At 37.6% G+C, this 18,892-nt stretch overlaps 1 protein-coding gene, 1 long non-coding RNA gene and 1 other non-coding gene across 7 annotated transcripts in view; 1 reads left to right on the forward strand and 2 right to left on the reverse strand.

The window, feature by feature from the left end:
- The window catches only part of LOC118145816 (uncharacterized), a 167,323-nt gene that overhangs the window by 82,554 nt on the left and 65,877 nt on the right, over positions 1-18,892 (forward strand). The window contains exon 2 of one of the 2 annotated variants that reach the window (XR_013523296.1): positions 13,449-17,070. The exons of the other annotated variant lie outside the window; for it this stretch is intronic. This is a non-coding gene — a long non-coding RNA (uncharacterized LOC118145816). Of the gene's footprint in view, positions 1-13,448; positions 17,071-18,892 lie in introns of those variants that run through there. 2 annotated transcript variants of the gene reach the window in all.
- Positions 1-18,892, reverse strand: part of SBF2 (SET binding factor 2) — a 495,691-nt gene that overhangs the window by 59,955 nt on the left and 416,844 nt on the right. For all 4 annotated transcript variants that reach the window (XM_054242060.2, XM_054242059.2, XM_002755039.7 and 1 more), the window contains 7 exons: positions 16,983-17,155; positions 16,107-16,180; positions 13,644-13,839; positions 11,902-12,029; positions 10,253-10,428; positions 7,010-7,155; positions 3,780-3,978 (listed from right to left, as the gene is read on the reverse strand). In XM_054242060.2, coding sequence (XP_054098035.1) covers positions 3,780-3,978; positions 7,010-7,155; positions 10,253-10,428; positions 11,902-12,029; positions 13,644-13,839; positions 16,107-16,180; positions 16,983-17,155 — 1,092 coding nt within the window. The remainder of the gene's footprint in view (positions 1-3,779; positions 3,979-7,009; positions 7,156-10,252; positions 10,429-11,901; positions 12,030-13,643; positions 13,840-16,106; positions 16,181-16,982; positions 17,156-18,892) is intronic.
- On the reverse strand, positions 8,508-8,569 carry LOC118145963 (U7 small nuclear RNA). The gene has a single exon (XR_004731437.1). It is a non-coding gene; the product is annotated as a U7 small nuclear RNA (small nuclear RNA).

Genomic DNA, 18,892 nt, shown 5'->3' on the forward strand with positions numbered 1-18,892 from the left:
AGATAAAGGGAATCAACAGAATTTATTATTTCATGTTTGGCCTCTTTTGCTCAATATTCTGTTTATGAGATCCATCGTGTTACTGTACTGACCTGTAGTTTGTTTGTTTTCATTACTGTACAGTATTTCATTGTGTGAGTATAATGCCATTTATTTATCTATTCTCTTGTTGATTTTGAGTAGTTTCTAGTTTTTTAATGTTAATAATGTTGCCATGAATATTTTTGTAGATGTCTTTTGGAGCACATATGTATTTCTGTTAGAAATTCTACTCCACATAAGAGGAGAATTTCTAGGTAATAGGTTAAGAATATGTTTAGCAGAAGTTTAAATGTTCAGACACCAATAGACAACTTTCCAAAGTCATTTAACCAATTTACAGTCCTACTAGGGGCGAATAAGAATCCACTTGCTCAGCGTCCTTCCTAGCACTTTGTACTGCTGGTCTATTTTAAACAGTAATCATTTTGGAAGGTATATAGTAGTTTCATTGAAACTTAAATTTTTATTTATGTGAAAACTAATAAGTTGAGCATCTTTTTTCCTCCCATGATATCCTCTTTTGTGAGGTGCCTGTTCAAGTCTCCAGCCATTTTTTATTGCCTTTTTACTCTCTTGATGGTATCTCCTCATGTACCGAAGTTCTACATTTATCAATTAACAACCAACCTATTGTTTTATTGTTCTAACCTTTCACATATAGATCTATAGGCCAATGGAAATTAACTTTTGTAAATGGTATAAGGTAGGGGTCAAGATTAATTTTTCCCAGCATCCTTTATTGAAAAAAATCTATGCACTGCTCTTAAGTGTTACTTTTATCTTAAATCAACTGTCCACATATGTTGGGCTCTTTCTGTTTAATATATTTCCTATTTTGCTCCATTGGTCTGTTTGTCCATCCTTGTGTCAATCCTATACTGTCTTAATTACTGTAGCTTTACAAAAAGCCTTGACATCCTATAGTATTGTTCTGTAAGACTATCTTGACTACTCTTTGCCGTCTGCATTTTTAGGTAACTTTTGGAATTATCCTTTCAATTTCCATTAATATTCTGCTGAGATTGGAACTTTGTTGATTCTATAGAACAAATACAGGAAAATTCAGTTTTAGAATATTCAATATTCTAAGAACTTGAAATATGTACTTATTTAGCTCATTGATGATCTTCAATACTGTTTTAAGTATTCCATGTAGAGGTCTTGCACAGGTTGTTAGATTCATTCCTAAGTAATGTTTTTTAGTGCTACTGTAAATAGTAGAAATAGTACCAAAACAGCATCAGTTTTTGAAAATTTCATTTTGTAACAATTTGTTTTTAGCATATATGACAAATTATTGTAAATGACCTTGTACTAGTGACCTTATAAAATCCACTTAATAATTTTAAAAGTTTATCTGTAGATTCCTTCAGATTTTCTAATGTGCATTTCGGTCATCTGTGAGTAATGGCAGTTTTCTTTCTTTCTTTTCAATCTTTATACCTTTGTTTACTTTTTTAGCCTCTTTGCACTGCCTAACACCTATAGTACAACACTGAATAGAAATGGTGATAATGGGCATCTGGATTTCAGAGAAAAAACTTTTAATATTTTATTTATTTTTAAAGTAAGTAATTTCTTATGTAGAATTTTTAAGACAGAAGATTAAGGAGCTACTAACTGTTCCACTGTGGACTTCTCTGAGGCGTCTGGGGTGCTACTTGTGGGGAACTCATTCTTATTCTATTTTGCTGAGAGCTTTTTTCTAAAAATCATAAATGTGACAAAGAATAAAGAATTTACAGAAATACAAATTTAAAAATAATACTCAAAAGTGTATTTTGCATTTGCAAAACTGCTTTTCTTTATATAATGAAGTTCTTTTTAATTCTGTTAATGTGGTAAATTACACTGACTGATTTTCAGATATCAGGCCAGTACTCTATTCCTGTAATAAGCTCCACTTGGTCTTAATAAACTGCTGTGTGAAAAATAAACCTTTTGTCATTATGAACCATCCTTCCTTATTGCTTTTACTTTAAAGTCTACTTTGATATTCATATAGTGACAACAACTTTTTTTTAAAGGTAGTTCTGCATGGTATATTTTATTTTTTCTAAACTTTCACTTTCTATCTTTTTGTATACTTGTATATTAGATATGTCCCTTAAATGCAGTAGAAAGCTTTTCTCCCTTTTTTTCTCCTTTTTTTGGGACGAAGTTTTGCTCTGTTGCCAGGCTGGACTGCAGTGGCATGACCTCTGCTCACTGCAACCTCTGCCTCCTGGGTTCAGGCAATTCTCCTGCCTCAGCCTCCCGAGTAGTTGGGACTACAGGTGCCTGCCACCATGCTCGGCGAAAGCAAACGCTATTCTCTTTCTTTGGAGCATTCAGTCACAAATTAATGCAATTATGGATATATTTGAACTTAAATCTACCATCTTACTACTTGTTATTTATTCCATTTGTTCTATGTCCCCTTTTCTCCTTTCTTGCCTTCCTTTGGATTATTTTTTATTATTCCATTTCTTTCCTTCCAATAACTTAATAGATATGTATTTTTAACCACCATAAATGCTTTATAACAAGTGTTCTATTAAGTCACCTATTAAAATTTGATTTTACTTCTGACAGATTGGAATGATAAATGAGTTTGTTTTCTCAATGGCTGGCATAATTTTGATAGCAAACTTCCCAAACAGCAGGACATCACACCCCAACAACATGACTTATCTTCAGAGAAAATCTAGTTAGAATGACAGAATTCCAGAGAAATTACTGCATACTCAGAGTCCCAGTTTTTCAGCACTTCATGCAAAATGTTTATCTGGCCACAGTCTCTAACTATATTCCCAACTTGTTTCTCAAGTTTCACATTAGTATTTGTAAACTTAAATTGTCATTTAAAATGTCATATCTATCTTTAATGGCAACAGCGTTGAAAACAACAGTAACATGAAGAGAACTTTCTAAAATATGTACAAAGCTTACATTTACAAAGTGCTTTCAGAGCTGTTTAATTAAAACAGGAATTTATAAATGCAAAGAAAACAACTTACCTGGAGATGAAAATGACTAAATTTACAGATGGTGAAAATGTAGTTTTAGAAAATATATATTTACATATAGTAAAGCATGGAATAGGGCTTCACGTATTTGAAAAACAGTGAGAGATGACAAGAACAGAAAAAAAAGTCTCTTCATTTACATCCTTTAAGTAATATTTCCTTGGAAATAATCTAATTAGACCACATAAGAAAGCCTTGTCTACACCTGGGTCAGCAAATTATAGCCTGTGGGCCAAAACTGGCCATCCCCACTCATTTCCTTACTGTCTGTGGTTGCTTTTGTGGCACAGCTGAATAGCAGCAACAAGAGACTATGGCTCACAAAATGAAAATATTTACCAAATGACCCTTTATAGAAAGAGTTTGTTGCTCCCCAGCCTACAAAAGACTTTCCCGCCCTCTATCGGCCTGGGTAAATCCTATTCTTACTTCAAATTACCTTTAGTCATGCTAAAAGATGCAAACTGGGAAGAGAAAGACAAGAGAAATTCATAAAGGGAGCAAGTATTTTACCTTTTACCTTTCACCTTTTCACCTACTAGAGGTACTTCTCAGTAAGGTAATTGTTCTGAGAATGCCAGTGAGATGCTTGCTCATATCCTGGAGACACTGTTCTTATTTTCAGGCATTTTTATCTATCTCTGGGCTATGGATGCAAATGGCCTATTAAAGATTCAAATGAGAAGAAAGAAAAGAAGACCTCTCTTTGGAGCCCACAGACACACTTACCTTCGGCAGAGTGAATACATTCTGTTAGAGGCAGTAATTCGAAAATACTCTGGTCTTGAACGGGAAGAGCTGCCACTAATGGTTCCTAAACCTAAACGCTGATAGTCTCTGAAACAAGCTTTTTCTACCAACTGTTCCATTGTAGACTTCTCTGAGGCCTTCAGGGTGGTACTTGTGGGGAGCTCACTCTCATCTGAAACTGGGATGATAGAGACAGATATTGAAGAAATGATTAGCTCAAAGCAAAGGATTAAAAACTTCCTTTTGGGCCAGGTGCGGTGACTCAGGCCTATAATCCCAGAGCTATGGGAGGCTGAGGCGGTTGGATCACGAGATTAGGAGTTCGAGATCAGCCTGGCCAACATGGTAAAATGCCATCTACTAAAAATTCAAAAGATTAGCTGGGTGTGGTAGCAAGCCCCTATAATTCCAGCTACTCGGGAGGCTGAGGCAGGAGAACTGCTTGAACCCGGGAGGTGGAGGTTGCAATAAGCCAAGACCACAACACTGCACTCCAGCCTGGACAACAGAGCGAGACTCCGTCTCAAAACAACAACAACAACAAACTTCCTTTTGGAGAAGACCCACCAAGACAGGTTTATATTAGGATGACAAGTATTATGTATATCACAAATTAAATCACGTAACTTCTGTGAGGAATCACACTTAAATAAACATAAATGAAACTATAATGAATAGTCAAGAAATAAAATAACACTAATTCAACTAAAAATGTCAGGAAAATAATACCATTTAAATAATTTCTAAAAACAATATAATTTTGAATTCATTACCTACACTTTCTGTTTCATTCAGGCTAACTTGTCAGTAAAGTTTATCTTTTACATAATCACTATACAAACTCATCACCCAGATTTCAGTTTACCTTTCAGACCATAAACTTTTATTAGAAATTTCTGGATTAATCAGAAGTTAACTAGAGGGAAAAAGAATCTATTTCCTCAGAGAGGGATAAATAAGTTATACTTTTTTCCTGGAAATATTTTTGTTAGAGGATGTGGTATACATGGGAAACCCCCTTACAGTTTTGCAATCACAGGTTACAAATGAGAAGAAAGGAAAGAAGACATCTCTTTGGAGCCCTTTATGATTTTAAGTGGGAAGAATTTACTCGATAATCAAGTATTTTAGGGAGACTTTTTTTTTAGGGAGGTTTTTTTTTTTTTTTAAAGGACATTCCTAATTGGTACTGCATGTTCTAACTGAAAAAAAAATTTCATGTTAAAAACTGTCCTAATTTACTTCCCTATTTATTCTGAAAGTAAGAGACATCAAATCACGTTTTCAAAGTTTTTGAAAATTACTCATATACTCTTATGCCCTAAGTGCATGCAAAAAAATAAATAAATAAATAAAAAGAAAAAAAAGAAAATTACTCAAAGTACTAATGTGCAGGCAAAGATATGGCCTTCTTTCATTAAAAATATATTTTTAAAAAGCAAAAAATCAACAATTTTTTTGAAGTTCAATTTGTGAACTTCAATTTGTGTTTCAATTTGTGAATTTCACAATACAGTATAATCAGGTATCAATTATATGTGTTGGCCTTTTATTTTCAGAGGAGCAAAGAACATTGTATAATTTGGTCTTTTAGTAGAATAATCGTCATAGAATAATAGGTTTTGTTCCATGAAATAATAAAAAAATTGAGTTAGAGGAGTCAATAGTGATGGGTAGCAATAATATTTTTATGGTTTGACATGACTGTGAAAAGACCAGTGTTTCAATAAATGCTTATTTCAGTAATGCAATGGTGGGTATTTTCTTTGCCCCAAGCTTTTGTATATATATTCTCACCCAGGGCATGCATACACATATACAAAATCACATAGGTTCTTTTCTTTCTTTTTTTGAGACAGTCTCGCTCTGTCACCCAGGCTGGAGTGCAGTGGTATGATCTTGGCTCACTGCAACCTTCTTTTCCCAGGTTCAAGCAATTCTCATGCCTCAGTCTCCTCAGCAGCTGGGACTACAGGCGCTCACCATCACGTCTGGCTAATTTTTTGTATTTTTAGTAGAGAAAGGGTTTTGCCATGTTGGCCAGGTTAGCCCTGAACTCCTGGCCTCAAGTGATCTGCTTGCCTCAGCCTCCCAAAGTGCTGGGCTTATAGGCATGAATCACTGTGCCCAGCCCACATAGGTTCTTTATCCCAGCAACTGAAATGGAGACCTGTTAGCTAGTGCTCTCTCTAAAGATGAGGTTTCTTTCTTTCTTTCTTTTTTTGGAGACTGAGTTTTGCTCTTGTTGCCCAGGCTGGAGTGCAATGGCATGATCTTGGCTAACATAACCTCCGCCTCCCATGTTCAAATGATTCTCCTGCCTCAGCCTCCCAAGTAGCTGGGATTACAGGCATGCACCACTATACCCGGCTCATTTTTTGTATTTTCAGTAGAGATGGGGTTTTTCCATGTTGGTCAGTCTGGTCTCAAACTCCCAACCTCAGGTGATCTGCCAGCCTCAGTCTCCCAAAGTGCTGAGATTACAGGCATGAGCCACCAGGCCCAGAGAGGTTTCTTTCTTAACATGTTGTTGTTGTCAGCAGTAGTTCTTGAATAACTACTGGTGACTGATTCTAAGATCATGAGGCGGGGAAAAAGGGTGTCATGGCATTTTGCCTCCCATTATATTAGCTTCTCCATAGTGCTGATTTGATACTGAGTTAAGAATGGGAAACAGTTTGCACTAATTTTCTGCCTCTGTTTTCCCCACTGAGAGGTATTGTAGCTGTTCTTTCAAATATTTAGCAAGTATTTTTTCTTATGACCGAAGTATTCCTTCATCTTGGGTCCTCCATTTTGATGAAGAGAACCAACAGTGTTCTTACCAAAAACTGAAATCTTCAGCTTGAAATGTTCAACGCCCTTATGTTAAATTCTTGTTCTAGAAGAATAAGACAGAGGGGACTACCCTACATGGAAATTTCCTAGGCAGTGAGGTTTCCTTCTTTCTTCTTTTAATGAGACCCACTTAAAACTGGCTGATTAGCTATACGGATTTAGTGAAGAAGTACAATTTAACAAAATGTTACCTGAACAATGGGATACTGGGAAAATAATTTTTCCCCAGTTCTAAGAAGCTGGTAAGTGCTTCTGTCTTCTCATGAGATCTAGGCTTTTGTGAATCAAGATTTAAGTGCAACTACATCTTACTGTCTTATTCATATAAGAAATAAAATTGAATAATGAAGGAAATTCGAGTTCTCACATACCAGATACATCATCATCTTCATTCCATCCGGGACGATTTACTCTTTCTTCCACAATTGTCCCTGTCTTCTTCTTCAGTAAATATTGTCGCCCAATTGTCATTTTCCCTGCCCTTTTGGCACCTTTCACAATTGTTTTTGAGAAGGTGCTACAAGTCATAAAACCAAAAAGAATGTCAACTTAATATAAAAACACTACTTGTATTGTTGACACCTACATAGCTCAAATTGTTTTTTCTCCTTTCTCACAGCCACTACTGGTCTAGACTTTTGTTAAGCCTCTCCTTCTTTAGGTTACTTTTAATATGGCAGTAGACGAATTTCCTAAAAGGTACCATTGTCATCAGGATACTGTTTTAGGCAAAACGTGCAGGAAAACATAAAGTGACACACAAACTATTTATCACCCCAAATCTAAACTCCTTGGTTTGGCTTTTTGATCAAGCTTCCCCTGAACGCAGTCTGGTTATCCCCATGCCACTGTCCCCACCACAGTTCCCGCAAAGCATGCTTGCTGGAGTCCTCCTACATGGAAAGCCAGTCCGCGCCCTTCTCTACTCACTCAAACTCTCTTTCTACCAACTCACAGGACTTTCTCTGAGATTATATGACCTTTATAGTTGGCAACACATTTGCTTATTTCTTTACTGTTTTAAGTGTGTATATGTGATTTCCTGCCTCTAATTAGTTGTAAACCTTCTGAAGCATAAAAAATATATAATTCCCCTTTTTTAAGAGGAGAAAAGTAAGAAATCAGAAATTTGAGTGCCCTTTTGAGAATCAACTTTAATGAAAGGGAAACTAGGATGTAAATCACTTGGACCTAAAAGTACGTTATTTATTCAATTTACAACCTTCTTGCTGATGGAAAAATATAGGCAATCCAGAGAATTAAACAGAGAACCTATCTCCTGACTAATCAGATGAAGGTGAAGATTCTGAAGACTGTCCTTGATTATATTCTTCTCTATGACAAAGAACTCTGTTGGTGTTTTCTTGCGATTCAGTAAAAAGTGATAAGGCCTCTTTCATTGTCAAATAGTTTCACCAGACTCTGTCTTTAGTTGTCGGCAATGTAAAGCTGAAGGTTATAAAACAAGTTTGAGATAACTGCTAGGAATCATAAGATACTGATATTTCCTTTTTTTTTTTTTTTGAGATGGAGTTTCACTCTTGTTACCCAGGCTGGAGTGCAATGGCGTAATCTCGGCTCACCACAACCTCTGCCTCCTGAGTTCAAGCAATTCTCCTGCCCCAGCCTCCCGAGTAGCTGGGACTACAGGCGCGTGCCACCATGCCCAGCTAATTTTTGTACTTTTAGTAGAGACGGGGTTTCACCATGTTGACCAGGATGGTTTTGATCTCTTGACCTCGTGATCCACCCGCCTCAGCCTCCCAAAGTGCTGGGATTATAGGCGTGAGCCACTGCGCCCGGCCACGATACTGATATTTCCTAAATTAAACCTACTGTAAATCACTTGTGTAACTTTTATTTTTATTAGTAGGCTTTCTGGCAAAAACTGGAAAGCCTGCTAGACAAATTCTAAAAGAGCTGTAACACTAGGTGTAACTTAAGCTCAATGGGATTTTTGAAATTTTTTTCCCAGAAGCTATATCTTTTGTTTCATATACCCAGGCAACTCTTAAACTTTTTAAATTGCTGTATCTCTGTTGCAACTGATAAAACAGGCTTGATACAGATATATATTTCTAAAATGAATATAAATATACGTGTTTCTGATAGTTTCTAAATGTAATATACCACACGAAGCTTTGTTTCTTCCATTGAAGGCTGGGGCTGGGATAACAAACATCAGAGGCTACTCTGTGACCCTATGGTGCTAAGACAAGATGCTTGGCCCACTGCTATAAATCCCTAGGAATCTGCTCATACTTCGGCACCCCATATCTCGATATTCCTGGTCTCCCTTGCTTACCAAGTAATATAGGTAGCTAGCTGTTAACTGAGGAATGATATACTGTCTGGAACCTCAATTCTGCTATAATCCCCAATCTACCCTACTTTCAGGCAAAGGAAAGGCCTCTTCTCCAAAGTCTGCAAAGTTCGCAGATGTCCAAATTCTACATGGTTAACAGTGAATGAATGAACTGAAATTTTATCCCTTATATTTTATCACTAATGGAAGATAATTTAAAACGATTGTTATTTGTAATAACTGAAGTTTAAAATTTTCAACATAAATTTCTAAAAACTTTAATCAGAAAATAAGGGTTCATACTAAAGAAATATGACAACTAAATGCAATGCGTGATCCTGGATTAGATCCTGGACCAGGAATAAAAAAGTACCTAAAAAGGATCATTAACACAAAGTGAATACAGACTCCGGTTAGGTAAGAGTTTTATATTAATTAAATTTTCTGGTTTTGATTACTGTACTGTGCTTATATAAGATAATGTCGGGCAAAGGGAGGGAGTGCCTTAGGATATAGCTAACGCATGCAGGGCTTAAAACCTCGATGACAGGTTGACGGGTGCAGCAAACTACCATGGCACTTGTATACCTATGTAACCAACCTGCACGTTCTGCACATGTATCCCAGAACTTATAGTATAATAAATAAATTTTTAAAATAAAATTTAAAAGTAAAAAAAAAAAAGATAATGTCTTTGTTCTTAGGAAATGTATCATGATGTACTTAAGGATAAAGGGACATCTTATATACAAAACTCAAATGGCTCAAAAAAATATGTGTATATACGAGAGAGATAATGATAAACAAATGGACCCAATTAGAAACTATTGGTGAATCTGGGAAAAGTATATACAGGAATTCTTTGTACTACTGCTTTAAATTTTCTGTAAGTTTGAAATGTTCTAAATAAATAGTTACTAAAAAAAGAAAAAGAAAATAAAGCCTCCTATCTCTAGATCAAAGCAAATCTGTCCACTGGGCCTGGATATTAATAAAAGCTGAAGGGACTGGTCAAAAGCATTTAGAAAATGATCAATATGGAAAAAAGAGAAAATAGAATTTCACATTATAATAATGCAATGTGAGCAATGGACATGACAGTCAAAGCCTCTGGTGGCTTTCGTTTTTGAAACTTGCTACATTTATCAATGCTGCTCCATAACTTTATGATCTTGGCCCAATGGGCTTGACAGAAACAGAACAGTGAATGAAAACAGCGAGCGCTTACACCTGGACATAAAGGATAGGTCATTTCTTTTGCAATCATTTATGGGAGGGCTGAAATTAAGAGACTTGTCTTTCTTCTTACCGAAAAGAAGTGTTCTTTTCCTTCTGTTTTGGTAAAATTATTTGTGGGGTGGTTTGTCCAGCAGCAAAAGCAAAGGTATTGAAAATGGACTGAGGATAACGAAACTTCATCAGCTGTTTCTTAAAGATCTCTACTACTTCTGGACTGACTTCTTCATCAAATGCTACCTTAATCAACTAGAAGCAAAAGAGATTAAACATAAGAAGCATTAAGGATTTCTAGGCAACTTTCCCCCAAATAACAGAATGTAATAATACACAATGGCAAGACATTGGAGGCTGAAGGGACTTTGGATAACATACAATTTTTAAATTAAAATAATAATAATAATAAAAACCTTAAAAAGGTTTACTTGCCATACATGTCTAGTTAGTAAGGAAAATCATGTATCTTCAAGCTGGTTTCTTTAAGACTATTTCATCTACAATGGGATAGGGAACTGTACTAGCAAACATGCTCTTCTCATTTTTCAACTGGTTGGTTCCAGATAGGGAATTTGGCCTAATAAAGTCTCTTCCTACCCAGATACAACAGATGTAGGAAGAAAAAAAATCCATTTGACTAGAATTGTAATCGGTACAGCTAGGGAATATTCGAGTGTGGAGTTCTTTGGTAGTTGGAACAGTGAGGAAATCGCTAGGCAGCCAATGGTTTCAGGTGATGGGAGGCCTGGGGTCTAAAGGTCAGCAGCCTTACATTTCACACAATTAGCGCAGGAGCCAGTAGGGGAGATCCTTGACTAGAAGGAATGAGGCAGGAAGTGGCATTCTTAAAAATCTGAGAAGTCATCAAGAATAGGAAAAGCAAAATATTACAAACTGAGAGTTTAAAAAAATGAAAAACTAAGAAAAGGCCACTTCTTCCAGGGTCTGGTTTGCGTCAGTAACTCTACAGGTCCTGATATAGGCAGAAACCCCTTGCTTCATCAGGGGTATGCAACTAGTACCAACAGAACTTTAGCCCTAGCTGGCCAGGCACGGCGGCTCACGCCTGTAATCCCAGCACTTTGGGAGGCCGAGGCGGAGAGATCACAAGGCCAAGAGATTAAGACCATCCTGGGCAACATGGTGAAACCCTGTCTCTAATAAAAAATACAAAAATTAGCTGGGCGTGGTGGTGCGTACCCGTAGTCCCAACTACTCAGGAAGCTGAGGCAGGAGAATTGCATGTACCCCACAAGGCGGAGGTTGCAGTGAGCCAGGATCAAGCCACTGCACTCCAGCCTGCCAACAGAGTGAGACTCCGTCTCAAAACAAAAAAACAAAAACAAAAAAGAAGTTTAGCTCTAGCTATACTTTATATTTTCCACAGAACAGCCATAAAGAGATTCCTTCTGAAATAGATGCTAAGACAAATGCTTTTTATCTGAAGGCTACATCAAACAGGTATTGAGCCATAACTTGGCAGAGAATGAGAACCACCTGTATGTATCTACGTTTCTAAGATCACTTAGAAATGGCAGAGGGGCTCCAGGGATTAAATCCAAGACTATTCACGAGTTTACTTAGTTAATGATTGCCCTCTCAGATCCTCTGAGCTTCCCCATCCTCATTCTCTTAACTTCTGAGCACACGATCACAGAAAATGGCCATATCATTCGATTTTTGAAAATGTTTGAATAGTAAAAGAATGGCTTCCTTTTTTAATACCTGAAAAGATGCTGATGTGATCTGCAGTCCTTCTTGCATGTTCTGCTGCACCTGGTTCTGCATGGTAATCTTCTTCTCCTTGGTGATGGAGGCAATGGGAAAGCTCCGCACAACTGTCTGCTCACCCACTGGAAACAGGACACAGTTTCAGCAACAACACTTCATAGCTCAATTCTAGAGTGTCTACTGCTCACTTAATCAGTCTCTGCTGGAGAAATGTATTTGAAGAGGACACTACACAGGGATGCAGTGAAGGAAAGTGCCCTTCACTCCAGAAAAGAATCGTGTCTCAAGAGTGGCAAGTGACTTACATTTCACACAATTAGCATAGGAGGCAATAGAAGGGATCCTTGACTAGAAGGAATGAGGCAAGAACTGGAATTCTTGGAAATTTGAGAAGTTAGAGACAAGTGACTTGCCATTCCTGAGACATAATCCTTTCCTGGAGTGAAGGAACTGTCACAGCCTGCCTTCATTCTTTCTGGCTCCCCAACCTATTGTGTGCCACACAAGATTTAAGTGCCACACTGGTTTAAGGGAATTTTATAGGAAGAGAGGTCTTATACAAAAGAAAAAAAAAGAAAGAAGTACCCCTCAAGTTCTGAAAACACATCCATTATATTTAATGTAAGGATAAAGCAACAGAGAACAAGTTTTTAAAGTTTGTTTCCGTCTATGGTAAGAGGTGTTATACTTATGTATACAAGCCTTACCTATACAAGCCTGGACCTAGGTCCAAGATTTTTAGGAGTTTAACTATTAAAGCAAATGTGGGAAAATATAAATAATTATTTATCAGGTACCTGAGGTTATGAAGATGAGAGTCTAGAAAAAAAGTGGCACACTCAAAACCTCCCTTGAACAGCTTCCAGTTTCCCGTGGGAGGAAAGTCACATGCAGAATATAATAATATGTGGTTAGCTCCTATGTTTGAGGGAACAGACTACAGGGATTTAAATATTGCAGAGAAGGATTTCTGCATGCTAGATGGATAGAAAATGATTTCTGAAAGAAGTGAGGGGGAAGGTAGGCTTTAAAAGAAGTGTAGAATCTGGATTTGCAGAAGGGAAAGGAAGAGCATTTTAGGCAGTGGTAGAGGAACATAACAGGAGTGGCAAAAAACAAGGCCTCTCAGCTAGTAAGCCAGGGTGGGGAGAGGGTGGGAAGATGTGAACTAGGTTCATCTTATTTAACAGTCCATACATTTCTTCATTTATTATAATCAGAATCCTAATTCCCTGGATCTGTCCATCTGTAATCTAGAATAATTCTGACTATTTTTTTACATCAAGCTCATATCCAGAGGCTAAGCAAAGTCAGGATGTACATAGGATTTAAGTTTTAGGATTAAATTAAACACCTACGTTTCTATAACATATAAAATTATAAGATGTCTATGTGTCATTAAAGGAGATATTTTAAATTTGAAAAGGAAATAAGCAAATAAGATTTTCTTTGATAAAAATAATTTTCCTAATAAGTGAAATTAACCCAAAATTTGAAAGGAAAAAGTGAGATATGATATTTCTTTTTTTTTTTTGAGATAGAGTCTCACTCTGTCTCCCAGACTGGAGTGCACTGGTGTGACGTCAGCTCATTGCAAACTCTGCCTCCTGGATTCAAGTGACTCTCCTGCCTGAGCCTCCCAAGTAGCTGGGATTACAAGTGCATGGCAAATCACTGTGCACAGATGGAATCGAAACCTCATGTACCACGCAGATATCCATGTTCTGATGGCATACCTAACTGATCATGGGGAGTTCCTCTGAAGAGAATTCTGTATGTGGTGAGGAACAAGGCTCCTTCTGCTGGCAAGAGTTGAGGGCCTCCAAGAAGACCTCCAGTAGCTTCTTCTCTTCCATCAGGATCCAGCAAGACTCGAAGACCCTCACAGATAATTTCTTCTCCTGGCAGCAGAGCAGGTCTAAGAATCTTGGGCTTACAACAGAAAAAGGTTGACTGATTGATTGACTGACTGATTTTTGGAGACAGGGTCTTGTTCTGTTGCCCAGCCTAGAATACAGTAGTGCAATCATAGCTCACTGCAGCCTCAAACTTCTGGGCTCAAAAGATCCTCTGACCTCAGTCTTCTAAGAAGCTGGGACTACAGGCATGCACCAATATGCCTGGCTGATTTTTAAATTTTTTTGTACACACGGGGTCCTGCTACACTGCCCAGCCTGGTCTCAAACTCCTGGCCTCAAGCAATCCTCCTGCCCTGGACTCCCAATGTGTTAGGATTACAGGCATGAGCCACCATACCTGACTAGAGAAAGTATTTTAAACACAACTTTTGTGGAGTTTCTAATACTTAGACCACAGTTATCTTTTCAGATATAGACCTAAAAAACTTGAGCCAGACTTCCCAGATAGTCACATGAGAAAGCTGATTTGGTAAGAGGCAGAAATGAAGTTTATACATCCAAATGTGGAAGGGTTCTTTGCAGAACTGTGTAGAAGTAAAATCATTGGGAAATAGGTTAAATATCTGAAATATCCATTCAATGAAACCTTTTGTAACCTTTAAAAAATGACATAAATCTATATGTGTTAACATAGAAAAGCATCTGGAATACATTGGTAAGTGAAAAAAGTTAGAAACCAGTATGTACATGATAATCTCATTTTTGGAGAAAGAAAAGGAATTTTAAGACTATGAACCAAACTGTTAAAGGCCATGGTATCATGGTAAACGGTGGAGGCTGGAATAGTATAGGGAGGACTGCGGGGACTTTCATTTTGTACAACGTGTATTTCTTTTATGCTCAAACTTATACAAAGAACATTATTACTTTTGTTTTTGAAAAAACAAAAAATATGGATGGGCTTTTAACAAGACCTGTCATTCTTGGCCACATAATGAACATTTACACAACTTAGGAAATCTTGACTCAGTAACCACATAATACATTCCTCTGAAGAGTTTAGGGCTGGAGGAAAAAAAAAAAAAAACCTCTCCTGAAAGTTTAATATGCTTATTTTTTACTAAGCAATAAAAACTATATAAATCCTGTATATCCTTTTTGCTGGCTCTAGGCAGTTTAGAGCTAAATGTAAAGCCAAAGTATAATGATCACTGTATCAGGTTTCTGACAGAATTATATTTCCTACCTATCTAGCTTCTTCTTACTCCTTTTAATGAATTAACTAATTAATTTATTTATTTACAAGACTGGGTCTTGTTCTGTCACGCAGGCTGGAGTGCAATGACCACCTCAACCTGCAGCCTCAACCTCTGATCCTCCCACCTCAGCCTCGTGAGTATCTAGGACACAGCACCACAGTTGGCTAACTTTTAAATTATTTTTTATAGAGATGGGGTTTCACCTTGTTGCCCAGGCTGGTCTCAAACTCCTGGCTCAAGTCATCTGCCTGCCTCCGACTCCCAGAATGGGATTATAGGCATGAGCCTTGGCTAAGATTCCCAGGCCATGTCCTGGGGTACTCCAATTCAGGAGGCTGGGGTTGTGTCCAGTACTCTGAATTGTTAATAGATTTTCCAGCTGCTTGGGATGTATAGTTGGATTCAGGAACTTGGGGTTTTTATGATAATTGCCTTAAATCCTTTTTTGGGGGGGGTGAAAGGTGGGGGAAGTAGGCACAGTATAAAATCTTGGGTTGGGCTTAGAGGTTAGAAATGTTCCTAATTTATGCCCTGCCTATAAAAGTAGACTCAACGAGAGGTTATCATTGCTCCTTTGTTGAATCCAAGGAAAGATTCTGTTCCTATTTCAGTATCCTTTTTATAAGGTTCTATGTGACAAACTCCTCTGAAACTTTCATGTATCATTAAAACTGGAGCTGATGCCTGTAAAACTTTAGGTGAACATACTTTCCTGGAACACGGCAGTCTATTTTTTTTTTAGATAGAGTCTCACTCTTGTTGCCCAGGCTAGAGTGCAATGGCACAATCTTGGCTCACCACAACCTCCGCCTCTCAGGTTCAAGCGATTCTCCTGCCTCAGCCTCCCGAGTAGCTGAGATTACAGGCATACACTACGACACCCAGCTAATTTTGTATTTTTAGTGGCGATGGGATTTCTCCATGTTGGTTAGGCTGGTGTCGAACTCCCGATCTCAGGTGATCCACCCACTTTGGCCTCCCAAAGTGCTGGGATTACAGGCATGAGCCACTGTGCCCACTCTATTGTTTGTTTTTAAGAAGAGATGCTATACCCTGAAAGCATGGAGTTTGAAATTATTACCTTCTGTATAGGTGGAAGTCTTCTGCTTTCTCGATGTACTGCTTCTAGGGTCTCAATGTGCATAGCTACAATTCCTAGGATGAGTCAGAGTATTCATAATGAAAGAACACAGACAAGCAGAATAAAAACAAATTCTAGGTATTTTAGAATTAAAAATTAATTAAAGTTTAGTGGTTCCTCAGAGAAGTTATACAGAATTACCATTATGATCCATCAACTCCACTTCTACGTATGTGCCCAAAAGAAATGAAAATAAGGACTCAAACAGATATTTATATGTGAATATTTATGTATTATTACTTATTATAGCCAAAAGGGAGGGAGAAACAACTCAAATGTCCATTAACAGATGAATGGATAAAATGTGAGATAGCTATACTATGGAAAATTATTCAGCCATAAAAAGGAATTTAATTCTGATACATGCCACAACATGTATGAACCCTGAAAACATTATGCTATGTGAAATAAGCCAAACACAAAAGTACAAATATTATCTAAATTAACTCATACGAAATATCTAGAAAAGGCAATTTTATAGAGACAGAAAATTAGAAGTTACCAGGGGCTGGAGGGTGGGGAAACAGGAGTTACTGCTTAATGGGCAGAGTGTTTGGGATGATAAAAAAGTTTTAGAAATAGATAATAGTGATGGCTGCACAACACTGAATGTAATTAATGCCACTGAATTGTACACTTAGATTATTTTATGTTATATATATAAATTTTACTACAGTTTAAAAACATTTTAAAAATAAATCAGAAAATAAGTAAATAGCATGGCTGAACTATATAGAAGACATGTATTGCCAGGTTTTATGCTGAAACTAAATAATCTCCAACATTCTGATTCTCTAATATCTGCAAATTGATTACCTGGTATCATACAATGAAGGCTCTTGATGTGATCCTGAGTAACTCCACTCTCTGTACAAACTTTGTCAATAAATCGGGTAATGAACCGCACAACGGAATTGGCAATGTCATTGTTCTCTGAATCTTCAAACCCACTCTCTGTATCATAGCTCTCAGCTACACTTCCTGCAATACTAATTCAAGGAAAGAAATCATGGTCAGTACTCAAATGCAACAAATGACTACTATCTAGTAATCAATTTACATAGTGATAGAAACATGCTCAAAGAGGTACATACTCAAGTAGAAGGCTCACTTAACTCCATGATTCCTTGGTAAGTGACAGTGATAAAACACAATGTTCTACTTGTCTACATTTGGAAACTACTGTCAGACATTACCCTTTGGATCCAGAGTTCCTTCTGTAAGGAATACCTTTTGTCATTCTCCCAAAAGGAACTCAGGAACCACAGAAAATAAAGCAAAAGAAGACTCATTTATTATCGACTATCTGGGCCTTCTAAAGCAACCTGTCCTCACTAGTTAATTACTACATGGAGACAAAGTAATATGGCCATCTTTGGCAACTTGGCAACTGAGGAACATGTTCCCTGGAAGGCAAAGTAAGAGAATTTTTCTCAGCAACAAGCATATTCTTCCATATGTAAGGACCAAATTGTCCTATGAACCCTTCTCTTGCCAGGATTTATCACTCCCTGAGTAAACTGCAACCCATTTGGCCACTTTGAAGCCAGCATTCTTCTGTAGGTGATAAAATCATGCAAGAGAAGGGAACGTATTTGAAATGGAACAGATGTAAAAAGTCATTCTCTTCCCTTGTTGCTTATTCAGCTCTTACTATTCAACACATCAGATTGCTAATCAGGGTAAAGATGCATTTGTCTGTTCCGACTCACTTCTCTTTCCTGCAAAGCCAACCACTTTAGCTGAATCAACGTTAGAGACTGTTAAAGCAAAGCTAAGCAAAGAATATGGCCACCAATATGCAGACTTTGAAATAGCATCGTCATCTATATTGATTATTATTTGTTTTTATTTATTTATTTTAGAGTCAGGGTTTCACTCGGTCACCCAGGGTAGGGTGCAGTGACACTACCTGTAACCTCAAACTCCTGGGCTCAAGAAATCCTCTTGCAGCAGTGATTCTCCAGCCTCAGCCTCCCAAGTGGCTCAGGTGTGTGACTACAGGTGTGTGCCACCACACCTGGCTAATTTTTTTTTTGGAGAGATGGGGTGTCACTATGTTGCCCAGGTTGGTCTTGAATTTCTGGCCTCAAGCAATCCTCCCACTTTGGCCTCTTAAAGTGCTGGGATTATAAGACAATCAGCCCCATGCCTAGCCTGATGACAACTTTAAAAGAAATATAAAATACAGTTATTGCTTGTTATAATGGAGATGAACTTCACTGGTAATAGAGATAAAGCTGGGACAGCTAAGGAACATCTTACAAATCAAGCAGTAAGTCTTGTATTGATTAAGCAAAGTGTTGTGGAATTATGAGTAGAGAAAGAATGGGAAAGCACCATTACAGGAAGATTCTTTTGGCAGTAGAAAAAGGGATAAAAATGAAACAACAAAGAGACTGTTAAAATTAGGGCTTGAAGTGATAAGGGCCAGACTATGTTGTTCCCATTAAGTAACCAGAGGATGAACTAGAAACTCTACATGGGCAGAGGTAAGAGATCTGTGCAGTTGACTGTATGGTATGAAATGCTGATTCCAAGTTGTCCAGCCTGGAAGACCAGAAACTCTGAGGTGTTCCTGACAAAAATGAAGTGCCTAGGATAACAAGATTAAAAGGTTGGGGCTAGAAATTTAGGCTTGCAGATGAGTTTTCCATAGAGTAAGAAGAGCTTGGCAGAGGAATTGAGAAGGAAAAGAGGAGCTGCCTGAAGGAGTACGAGAAGAA

Source organism: Callithrix jacchus, chromosome 10, assembly GCF_049354715.1.
Source record: "Callithrix jacchus isolate 240 chromosome 10, calJac240_pri, whole genome shotgun sequence".
Classification (NCBI taxonomy): domain Eukaryota; kingdom Metazoa; phylum Chordata; class Mammalia; order Primates; family Cebidae; genus Callithrix; species Callithrix jacchus.